Below are 11,572 nucleotides of genomic sequence, written 5' to 3' on the forward strand. Positions count from 1 at the left end.
CGGGGCACGAACCCATGTCCCCTGCATCAGCAGGCGGACTCTCAACCACTGCGCCACCAGGGAAGCCCCATTATATCTAATATTAACAGCTCCAAGTTGTGCTTCTTTGAACAAGTATTCTTGATTTTGTATCATCACATTCGATACATTTGGGGCCTATGGCTTTGGCTTTTGAATTTTTGTTTAAGAAGTCCTTCCCTGCACCTTGGTCAAAAGATATCTCCTGCATTATCTTCTATTAATTTTATAATTATACCTTCCACACTTTGGTCTTTTATCCACCTGGAGTTCACCTTTATGTGTGGTGTTACATGAGGATCAGTTTTATTTTTTCCATACAATGCAGCGATCAGCAAACTATTTCTAGAAACGTCCAGATAGCAAATATTTTAGGCTTTGCAGGTCATATAGTCTCCATTGAAACCATTCATCTCTTCTGTTGTAACTTGAGAACAGCCATAGACAAAATATAAACCATAGGCTTATATAAACCATGTTCCGATAAAACTTGCTTTACAAAAACAGGTGGCAGGCCAAATTTTGGGCCTTGGGCCATCATTTGCCAGTCCCTGATATAGTGAGTCAGCTTTCCTAACACTTTCTATACGTTTTAATCTTCACAACAGCTCTGTGTGGTAGATGCTTTCTTTTTTTTTTTTTTTTTTGGCCGTGCAGCACAACTTGTGGGATCTCCATTCCCCGACCAGGGATTGAACTCAGGCCACAGCAGTGAGTCCAGAATCCTAGCCATTAGGCCACCAGGGAACTCCCCAGTAGATGCTATTTTTATCTCCCATTTTACAGAGGAGGAAACTGAGAGCAATTAGTAGCAAGAAAGGTCACTTGGCTGGTAAGTGGCAGAGCTGGGATTTGAATCTGGGCAGCCTGTCCGCAAAGCCTACCTTCCTTCCCACTTCTCTGTCTTGGGGAGGAAGGGAAGGGCATGAGGCTGAATTCTGTGGCCTGGAAGTGCCCCCTTGTCCACCACTCTGCCCCCTCTGTTGAGCCCCTGAGTCATGAACCCCTTGCTCCTGCACGCCACCCCCAGGAACATCGACACCCTGATCGTCGATGTCTACCCGGTGCTGGACACGCCCGCCAAGCAGGTCCTCTGGCAGTTCATCTACCAGCTGCTGACTTACGAGGAGCAGGAACTCTGCCAGGAGAAAATCGCATGCTTCCTGGGCTACACGGCCATGACAGGTAAGCAGCCCCTCCCCCTGCCCAGCCCGCCAGGTAAAGGCCAGACACCTGCTGTTCTCACCTGTGAGGTATTACAGCCAACCCGGGCTCCTCCCACACACAGATGCACCCACTTGTCCTGGAGATGCACACCCAGCACACCGGGGCTGGTCCCACGCTTTGCCCCACGGATGTGCTTTGCCAACTTGACCCTTAAGGCAGCATGACCTTAGACTTTAGACACCCCACCGAACGCCCAGGGTCTCAGGTTTCTCACCCACAAAATGAGGGTGACCACAGTGGCTGTGCTTTGCACCCTGGGAAGTGCGGCACAGATCAAGAAGTTCACGTGGACACTGTTTACAGACCTGGATTGTGAGCGCACGGCCAGGTCACACCTGCCTAGTGGGCTCTGGAGCCCACAGACTCACACAAGGGCCTACGGGGCCCCGTGCAGCCTCAGCTCCCCGCTGCTGCCCCGTCACTGGGTGCCCCCGTGCCCACACCACGCACGCGCTTCATCACTCGGCTGCGGGCATCGAAAGTGGGCTAAACCCTGGGCACCTGCCGTTCGCCTGCCCGTCTCCTCTGTGCTGGCCCTTGTGCGCCCACCAACCCTAGTCCTGAGGACCCAGAGTTTGTTGGGGGGTTGAGGGTTTGAGCTCAGGCGCAGGCTGGGCAGCAGATGTCCCACACATCTGCCCTGATCTGGAACCTTCCATTTCACTCTGCAGGCCCCTAGGGGCAGCAGCGCCTGCGTGTTGAGACCTGGGAATCAGGGGGTCCTAGGCTCTCGGCATGAGAAGGGGCCCTGAGGGTGGGTTGTGGCCACCTCCGCCCAGCCTCTATCCTCAGGCTGGCACCACCCCCATGTACCTCCTGTGCCCAGCGCCCCGCCTCTCACCCTAGGGTTCCCAGCTGTCCTAGAGCCGAGCAGGCCCAGGCTCACAGGTGGGTGCCCTCACCCTCCCTGTGTTTGGAGGCTCCTTGTCAGGCTGAGAGGACAAGGGGCCTGTCTCCCCTTTGGTCCCACAGCAGAGCCAGAGCCCACACTGGACCTGGAACCCGAGCCAGAGCCGGAGCCGGAGCCGGAGCCAGCGCCCGAGCCCCACCCACGGAGCTCCCTGAGGGCCTCCTCCATGTGCCGCCGCAGTCTCCGGTCCCAGGGCCTGGAGGCCAGCCTCAGCTGTGGTGAGGCCCCGGACCAAAAGGCTGGAGTGGGTGAGAGGGCGCGACAGGGCTCAGTTTTCCCACCTGCAAAATGGGCTTGGCGAGATGAGCCATCCCTGGGAACGGGCTCAGCAGTGGCCCCTCTGGGCCCACAGGGCTTGGCGGTTCTTTCTCCAGAGGCCCTCGCTGGGTCTGGGCTGGGGCCTGAGTCTTAGAGCTCAGGGGTGGTCACTAGACCCCCGTGTTGTGGACTTGGCCCTCCTGATTCCCCGGCAGGGCCCAGCGACTGCCCGGAGATGCCTCTTCCTCTGATCCCAGGCGAGCGCCAGGCGGGCGATGGCACATCCCTCCCCGAGACCCCCAACCCCAAGATGGTGAGACCTTCTCTCTGCCCTGCTTTTGGTGTCAGTGGGGAGCTGGGAATGGGTGGCCCACGGAGCTGGGGCAGACCCTGGCCTCCCAGGCCACCCAGGCCTGGCCTCTGAGGCCACGTTAGGGCCACATCGGGGAGGTAAGGGCAGGCTGGACCCATCCCCACCTCCTCTCCCCGAAGATGTCGGCTGTCTACGCAGAGCTTGAGTCCCGGCTGAGCAGCAGCTTCAAAGGGAAGATGGGGACCACCTCCAGATCCCGTGCCTCCCCACCAGTGCCCAGCATGGCAGGCACAGAAGGTAGGGGCTCGCCAGCTCCGGCTCCCGAGGGCAGCTCTGGCCTCCCGCCTCCCGGCTGGCTGGCTGGGTGTTACCACCACCTCCAGGCATATCCCTGGACCTCCCTCTTCGCTCCATGGCTATGGAACTGAATGCTGGGGAGCCCTGGCAACTTCCATAGCTAGGGGCCATCAAGGTCCGGGTTGTCCTGGCCCCTCCCATGTCCCCTCTGATCCTCACCTCTGCTATGGATCTAGAAAAGCAGAGGGCTGCCCCCAAAGGACTCCAAGTTCGCATGTGACTGTCCGATAGACTATGAAGTGCATGCATTTTGCTCTGTGAGTGGCTCAGCTGGGAAGATGGTTGTTCACAGACACACATGGTGGTTTCTCGGCAGTTCAGAAGGCAGGACCCCTGGGTGATGTTTCTGTGAGCCAAGGGCTTGCTGGGTGCGGGAGGTGCCCCATGACCTTTGGTCTGGAGACCCCCTCACCCTTGACTTGTGTTCAGTGGGTTCCAGGTGGGACCGTGGGATCATGTTTGAGCTGGGGTCTGCCTGTCCTGGGGCCAAGCAGTACTCCCCCTGCCCACTCTGGCCTTTGATCACCCTAAGGGAAGCCTGGGGACGCAGCGTCATCCAGGGTCTTCCTGCACTGTGTCCAGAGGAGGAAAGGAAGGTGTCCAGGGACACAGAGCCAACCCGCCCTGGGCCCCCTCCCCTCCAGCCCGCACCTGGAACCCAGGTACTGACCCAAGAGGGGTCCTCACGTTCCATCCCCCACCCTAGGACCCAGGACCCTGTCCAGCGTCTCGTGGCCCAGCGAGCGGCTCCTGCCCTCCCCCTGCTACTACCCGCTGTGCTCAGAGGGCCTGGCCTCCCCCAGCAGCTGCGAGTCCCACCCCTACGCCAGCTTGGACAGTAGCAGGGCGCCCTCCCCACAGCTGGGCCCCGGGCCCCTCCGCTCCAGCAGCACCCCCAGCCCGGACCCCGGCCGCCCGCCCAGCCGCAGGAAGCTGTTCACCTTCGCTCGCCCTGTGCCAAGCCGGGATACTGACCGCTTCCTGGATGCGCTGAGTGAGCAGCTGGGGCCCCGGGTCACCATCGTGGATGATTTCCTGAGCCCTGAGAATGACTACGAAGAGGTGAGCACTCGGGCAGATGTGCAGGGTACGGGGGCCTATATGGGGACAGTGTCCACAGGCTCCTGCAAGAGGCCTGCTGCCCTGGGGATGTGCCCCAGGCTCCCCCTCTCCCTGCCCCAGTCCATCCTAGAATCTGTCCCAGGACACCCCGCTCCTTGGCTGGAGCTATCCCACCCTGGGCTCAAGCTAGGACCCTGTTTGTCCAAGGCCGCCCCATATGCCCTGTCTCAGGTTCCCTACACTCTGTCGGGCTGTCCCACCACAGCCTCAGGCTAAGCCCCCAGCCTCTCCTGTCCCATCCCCGGGCCATGCCACCCCCTGCCCCAGACTACTCCACTCTCCCTCACCTTGGCCCAGGCTCCAGTCTCCCTGGGCCCAACCTGACCCTCCCCTTGCCTTGCTCTGTCCCCCCAGATGAGCTTCCACGACGACCAGGGCAGCTTCGTCACCAATGAGAGGAGCAGTGCCAGCGAGTGCGTCAGCAGCAGTGAGGAGGGCAGCTCCCTGACCTACTCCTCCATCTCCGACCACATCCCCCCGCCCCCACTCAGCCCCCCGCCACCGCCACCCCTTCCCTTCCATGACCCCAAGCCCAGCTCCCGCACCCCTGATGGCCCCTGGGGCCCCGCTCCGACGCTGGCCAAGCCCCTCACCCAACTCAGCCACCCAGTCCCTCCACCACCCCCGCCACCCCTGCCCCCACCTGTCCCCTGTGCGCCCCCCATGCTGTCCCGGGGCCTGGGCCACCGCCGCAGTGAGACCAGCCACATGAGCGTCAAGCGCCTGCGGTGGGAGCAGGTGGAGAACTCGGAAGGCACCATCTGGGGACAGGTAGGTGACCCGGGGGCCAGGAGTGCTCTGCGCCGGGGGAGGTGGTCTGGGCAGCAGCAGTGAAGGCAAGACCCTTCTCCAGGCCTCTTCCAGCGTCAGCTGAACATCCTCTGGTCGTCCCCACGCTGAGCAGAGGATGAATGAAGGCCCAGCCCATGAACACGCCCACCCTTCGTGGCTGACACAGGCACCGAAGCTCAATCTGTGTCCCTAAGCCAATGACACACTGGGGACATCCAGAAACAGCACCACACTCACCCTTGAAACCTATCCCTTGAGATTTGAATAGTTCCCTCAGGCTCTTAGAGCCAAGAGAAGGACATCTGGTTAGAGAGTCACAGACCTTCGAACTGTCTGCCAGTCTACGATCAGTAGTTTATTCACAGGAGCCAAGACTGAAGGATTCTTAAAAGGGCAGCTGTTCCAAGCCCCTGCACACCAGCCTCCACCCTTTCACTCTGATGCTTGAACTTCCTCCCAAACAACACTGCCAATATATACTTGAACCCCTTTAGTGGTGGGGAGCTCACTACCCGTCAAGGCATCCCTTTCCTCACTGGACAGTTTTCACCATCCATCCTTGTATTGCTCTGAAATTTTGTCTCACCAAGATTCCCATGTCCTGCTTTCTGTCCTGCCCTTTGAAATCAGGCAGAGCAAGTATATTTCCTTATCCACACACCAACCAGCCTGTCCCATGAGCAAGGTTCACCCCATCCCTGTTCTTTAGGTCATTCCCCTAGAATGTGGTTTCTAGCCCCATAGTCTGTCAAAGGGCAGGTCCCAAATGGAACTCCTAATGGGGCTTCACCAGTTCAGAGGAGAAAACAGTGCTCTCATCTCCTTTGACCTGGACATCATACTCCTTTTAACATGGCCTGGGAACCCTCCAGCTTCTGGGGCTGCCCCATTGCAGTGCTCACTCCCACCGTCATCCTCAACCCTAGTCCCTTCCTCTTCTTGGGACCAACAGCATGTCCTTACATGCAGCCACACTCCACTGGGGCATGCTTGTCATTTTTTCCCATTGCCACTTCCTGGGTCCCAGTCCTGTCTCCTGCCTTCCCAGCCAAGTTGGCATCAGCCCACACCTCCAGGGAAGCTTTCCATGTTGCTGATAGACAAAGTCACAAACTGGGACCTACTGGGTCCCCTGGAGACCTCACTCCTACCAGCCTCAGATGGTCCTTGAAGCCTTGCTCTGAAGAGTGGTCTTTCCACTGGATTCTGAAGGTGGACACAGGGACAGAGGTCATGCACATGGCCAAGTCCACATCCACGCCAGGTGTCCCTGGCCTGCAGCCATGGCCCTTCTAGACTGTCACCTCTCACCCAGGTCATTTGTTAAAACCACCTGTCCAGTTCCTAGCTCCTGGCATTTCCCTGCTTCAGTTTCCCCAGAATCGGGAACCCAGAGCAGCTCTGGTGAGCTCACTCAGAACAGACCCAGACCCCTTAAGACTCCTTGGTGGGCTCCAGCCCCTTTAGAGCCCCTCTGCCCCCTGCTCCAGCACAGCTTGCTGGCTTCTGCGTGGAGAGTGCTGCAGGTGTGAGTGTTATTGACCACAAGAGGGGCCGGCTCACCGCCTGGTAACTTGGATGATTTAGCTTCTCCTGCAGTCTCCTCCTGCCGCCGGGTTTATCCCAGGGCTTGATGGAGGCTCTCCCTCCTGGAGCTCACAAGGCAGCCCTTAGACGGTGGGGGTGGTGGAGGGCGGCAGTTCTTCCTCGCTCTGAACCTCCCCCTCCCTCGCAGCTCGGGGAGGACTCTGACTATGATAAGCTGAGCGACATGGTGAAGTACCTCGACCTGGAGCTCCACTTTGGCACCCAGAAACCTGCTAGTGAGTGGCCTGAGGGCCCTAGGGGAACCCAGATACCAGGTCCTCTGTGGCAGCCCACCCACTACCTTCTGTGGCGTCCCAGGGCTTAGAGTCCCCAAGGTCTGCACGGACCGCCATTTATTTACTGTGTCCCCGAGTTATTGAACTTCTCAGAGCCTCAGGTTTCCTACCTCAAAATGGAGATAATAAGAGCTGACATGTGTTGCATGCTTACCAAATGTCAGACACCCTTGTTTCTAAATTAATCCTGTGACAATTCTGTGAGGTAGGGACTGTGATCCCCCCATCCTCCTGATGAGGAAGCACAAAGGGGCTAGGTAATTTGCTCCAAGTCACACAGCCACAATAAGGTAGACAGATATCCCTTCCAAGTCTCTCTCTCCCATTACCCCTCTCAGGGTATCTCCCTGTAGTTGTTGGGTGGGGCTCCAGGCAGCCAGGGATACTGTGTGTGGAAAGTGGTCCCGGGATTGAAGAGAAAGGCCGCTGTCCGTCCAGGAAGCATCTGCAAGGTCGAGAGGTGATTGGTTCTCCTTATGGGGCCAGCTCAGTCCCAAGGGCCCAGGGGAGAGAGGAGGGGGGGCGGGGGGCGGACACACGCCACATCACGCACACTGTGTTAGACTGGACCCCAGAGTCCATGAGTGAGGGGAGTGTGGACACGTGGGGCTGATTCAGTCAAGTCCATGGTCAGGGGCGTCTGGGCTGTGGGGTGTGGCCACACCCCTCCTGGGCCCTCGCACAGCAGCCTCAGCCTAGCGTCCCCTCATTAAACCATCAGTTTCCCTTCCAGAGCCGGTGCCCGGGCCTGAGCCCTTCAGGAAGAAGGAGGTGGTGGAGATCCTGTCCCACAAGAAGGCCTACAACACCTGTGAGGGGCTGGGGGTGCCGGGTGGTTGTGGGGGGCACGACGCGACCCCCCACCGGGCCACCGAGCCTTGGATCCACCCCGGTGGATGATCGAGATTAGGCCGTGGGGGCCCCAATACCTGCCTCCCGCGCGGTGAAGACCCTCTCCCAGGTCCCACGGCCAGCCCGATCCCACCGGGCGCAGGTGCCGGCCTTGGCTCCACCCCCATCGGCCCCGCCCTCATCCTGTAATCGGCTCCCCAGTTCCGGCCCCGCCTCCAACCGCATACCCTACTCTCCCCGTCTCAGGACCCTCTCTAGTTCCCTGGCCCCAACTCCGCAGGCCCCGCTCAATTCCGGGTCTGTCTCTTTGAGAACCCCGCCCTCGCCCCTCAATAGGTCGCGGGAAGGACCCTCCCCTCCTCTGGGCAGGCTCCTGCTCCGCCCCGGTTCCTGGCCCCCCGTCCCCCGACACACCCAGGAGCCAGGGTGGATCTTGAAGCCCCGCCCACTCCCCGCCCGGGCCCTGCCCCGGCTCACCCTCGCGGCCCCGCCCGCAGCCATCCTGCTGGCGCACCTGAAGCTGAGCCCGGCCGAGCTGCGGCAGGTGCTAATGAGCATGGAGCCCCGGCGCCTGGAGCCCGCGCACCTGGCGCAACTGCTGCTCTTCGCGCCAGACGCCGACGAGGAGCAGCGCTACCAGGCCTTCCGCGAGGCGCCCGGCCGCCTCAGCGAGCCCGACCAGTTCGTCCTGCAGGTGCTGCGGCCGTGACCCCTGCCCGGGGTCAGGGGCGGCTGCCCAGCGGCCTCGGCCTCCTTTGTCAAGGCTTTCGCTTTGTGCCTTTGTGCGTGGGTCTCGCTCCCCTCCCGCCACCGCGTTCACGCCTCTGAGTCCCGGTTTTACACCTGTAACAGCCAGTTCTCACTCAGGGTCCAAGGTAGATGGGATGAGGGTGCCCCCTAGAGATTGTGCTTGTTTTCCTAAGGGAATACCGGGCAGCCCGCTGACCCCCACCCCAGGCTGCCCCGGGGCAGCGGGTCTCCTGGCGGGATGGATGAATCCTGGCCCTGCCTTCCTGTCAGATGCTGTCGGTTCCCGAGTACAAGACCCGCCTGCGCAGCCTCCACTTCCAGGCCACCCTACAGGAGAAGACAGAAGAGATCCGGGGCAGCCTGGAGTGCTTGCGCCAGGCCTCCCTCGAGCTCAAGAACAGCCGGAAGCTCGCCAAGATCCTGGAGGTCAGAACCGCCCCTTCTCAGATCACTCTACCTGCCCCTCTGTCCCCTGGGGCTTCCAGCCTGGAGGTTCATCCTGAGAGGGGCCAGGGCGTGGGGTAGGACCTGCCCACCCTTCTCTCCACAGTTTGTGTTGGCTATGGGCAACTATCTCAACGATGGACAGCCCCAAACCAACAAGACCACGGGCTTCAAGATCAACTTCCTGACGGAGGTGAGGGGGCCTGTCAGACAGTCACTGATTTGTTTGCTCTACCATTGAGGCCCTTCCCCACCCCTGTGCCCCCCGGAGGAAAAGCTGGCTGCCCTCAGGCCAGGATGTAACAGAAGCAAAGTTTGGGGGTTGAGGGGATGGGGGGACAAGGTGGCGTCTCCAAGCCAAGCCTCAAGATCTGGAAAAATGGAGTGGTGGGAGAAGAGAAGGGCAGGGAGGGAAGGCTCCAGGAGGAAGGGGCGAGTCCCACCTGGTGGATTCTGTGCCCTCAACACCACCACCACCATCAGGCCAGTCCTACCCCAGAAAGATCTAGGATCAGAGAAGGGACAGCTCAAATATCCAGCCTTTCCCCTGTGTTTCTGGGACTTTTCCCCCATGACGTCTTCGGTTGTTTTCAAAAAGAGAAAGAAAAACTCACTTTATAGATATGAACGGTTTAGGGTGTCTGAGGCTCAGATGTGCCACAGATGGTTCCAGAAAACCACAAAAGGGAAGAACTGTGAGTGATGCTCCCCGCTTTCCCTGGGGTTAGAGAATTTTGGGCTCTATCTTTTGACAAGGGCAAACTCACAAGGACAGAAAAACCTAGGGTCCTCCCCTAGCTGGGGGCTGGGGGCCTGGTTCCTGGGGGGTCTCAAAGATCTGGGCCAGGAGACAGGCCTGTGGCATCCCAGCAGATGAGAGCTTCAGAGTTAAGGATTACTAGCCATCAGCTTATGAGCTTTGGAGTTGGAGAGTTTCGGGGGCCAGGAACTGACGCCACAGCCCAGGGGAAGCAGGGAGGAGAGCACTTGAGCCCGTGTGATCAGGAATCTTATGGGGTCCTTGAGGAAGATATATGTTGGGGTCACTTGCAGCTGAACTCCACCAAGACGGTGGATGGGAAGTCCACCTTCCTGCATATCCTTGCCAAATCGCTGAGCCAGCACTTCCCCGAACTCCTGGGCTTTGCTCAGGACCTGCCCACTGTGCCTCTGGCTGCCAAAGGTAGGCTGGGTGGATGGGTAGGGAGGCAGAGGCACCGCTGTCCTGGGCTGGGAGGGCAGCCCCACGAGGCTCTGTTGCCTACCCTACAGTGAACCAACGGGCCCTGACCAGTGACCTGGCTGACCTCCACGGCACCATCAGTGAGATACAGGCCGCCTGCCAGAGCATGTCCCCCACCAGCGAGGACAAGTTTGCCGTGGTCATGGCGGTATCCTGTCCCAGTGCCACAGTGGACCCTGGGCGGGGGGGTCAGGTAGAGCTGGCTGTAGCTCCAGTGGCCAGCAGAGATTCTGGGCAGAGGCTGCTCTGGGTCCAAGGGTTCTGGAAGGGGGTCCGCCTTAGGTCATTTAGAATCTAAGTGCTTATGTCAAGTCTGTATGTAACTGAGAAGGAGCTCTTTTTTTTTTTTTTTTTTTTTTTCGGTACGCGGGCCTCTCACTGTTGTGGCCTCTCCCTTGCGGAGCACAGGCTCCGGACGCGCAGGCTCAGCGGCCATGGCCCACGGGCCCAGCCGCTCCGCGGCATGTGGGATCCTCCCGGACCGGGGCACGAACCCGCGTCCCCTGAATCAGCAGGCGGACTCTCAACCACTGCGCCACCAGGGAAGCCCAAGGAGCTCTTCTGATTGGCTACATTGCCCCCTCTGTCCTCGGGGGTGGCAGAGTCCAGGCTTAAGTCACAAGATACAGGGAGAGGCTTGTCAGACTTGTCAGGCCTGGCCAGTCAAAGGCAGTCAGGAGAGGGGAATATTCCGACTGAGCACAGACAGTGACAAATGCTATAGAAAAAGAGAAACAGAGAAAGTGGGCCACTCTAAGTGGGTGGTTGGGGAAGAGAGGGTGGTAGCATCTGAGCAGAGCCAGGAGAGAAGAGAGAGCTGCCCCACAGAGAGAGGAGCAAGTGAAAGGCCTAAGGCTGGACTGGACGTGGCAGGTGTCAGAACGAGCTTGGAGGGCAGTGGGCAAAGGGACTGGAGCCTCTGACCAGGGCATGGTGCCCAGGTGAGCAAAGGGCCTGGGGTAGACTGGAGTGGTCGCTGTTTGGGTCACTGCCCGGGGACCTGCCCCAGTGACCTGGGGCAGTTTCCTTAACAGAGGCCCATCAGTCCTTCCTGGAGACAGCCCAGCCGGTGCTGCGGGCGCTGGACGGGCTGCAGCGGGAGGCCATGGAGCAGCTGGGCAAGGCGCTGGCTTTCTTCGGTGAGGATTCCAAAGCCACCACTTCCGAGGCCTTTTTCGGCATCTTTGCGGAGTTCATGAGCAAGTTCGAGGTGAGCCACGGTGGGAGGCCCTGAGGAGAGAGCAGGGCCATAGGTCCAACGAGGGGGTTCCTCTCTGAAGCCCGGGGTGGGAAAGGGCCCCTAGTGAGTGACACGCTCCCCCAGTGGGGCGGAGCCAGTAGGTCTCTGCCTCGGCGAGGGAGTGGGTGGGGGGAGACGACGCAGGGAGGGGGCGGTCCCGGGA

At 59.8% G+C, this 11,572-nt stretch overlaps 1 protein-coding gene across 1 annotated transcript in view; it reads left to right on the forward strand.

Moving 5' to 3' along the window:
* GRID2IP (Grid2 interacting protein) overlaps window positions 1-11,572 on the forward strand; it is a 52,287-nt gene that overhangs the window by 21,980 nt on the left and 18,735 nt on the right. The window contains exons 8-21 of the mRNA XM_022587682.3: window positions 1,049-1,203; window positions 2,218-2,373; window positions 2,629-2,726; window positions 2,906-3,023; window positions 3,790-4,145; window positions 4,560-4,976; window positions 6,733-6,820; window positions 7,614-7,691; window positions 8,230-8,426; window positions 8,753-8,908; window positions 9,033-9,119; window positions 9,980-10,109; window positions 10,199-10,317; window positions 11,215-11,379. Of these exons, the coding sequence (XP_022443390.1) occupies window positions 1,049-1,203; window positions 2,218-2,373; window positions 2,629-2,726; window positions 2,906-3,023; window positions 3,790-4,145; window positions 4,560-4,976; window positions 6,733-6,820; window positions 7,614-7,691; window positions 8,230-8,426; window positions 8,753-8,908; window positions 9,033-9,119; window positions 9,980-10,109; window positions 10,199-10,317; window positions 11,215-11,379 (2,320 nt within the window). The remainder of the gene's footprint in view (window positions 1-1,048; window positions 1,204-2,217; window positions 2,374-2,628; window positions 2,727-2,905; window positions 3,024-3,789; window positions 4,146-4,559; window positions 4,977-6,732; window positions 6,821-7,613; window positions 7,692-8,229; window positions 8,427-8,752; window positions 8,909-9,032; window positions 9,120-9,979; window positions 10,110-10,198; window positions 10,318-11,214; window positions 11,380-11,572) is intronic.

The sequence above is a fragment of the Delphinapterus leucas genome, chromosome 15, assembly GCF_059928025.1.
Source record: "Delphinapterus leucas isolate spDelLeu-1000000601 "Yukka" chromosome 15, BTC_Dleu_Yukka2, whole genome shotgun sequence".
In the NCBI taxonomy this organism is placed as follows: Eukaryota; Metazoa; Chordata; class Mammalia; order Artiodactyla; family Monodontidae; genus Delphinapterus; species Delphinapterus leucas.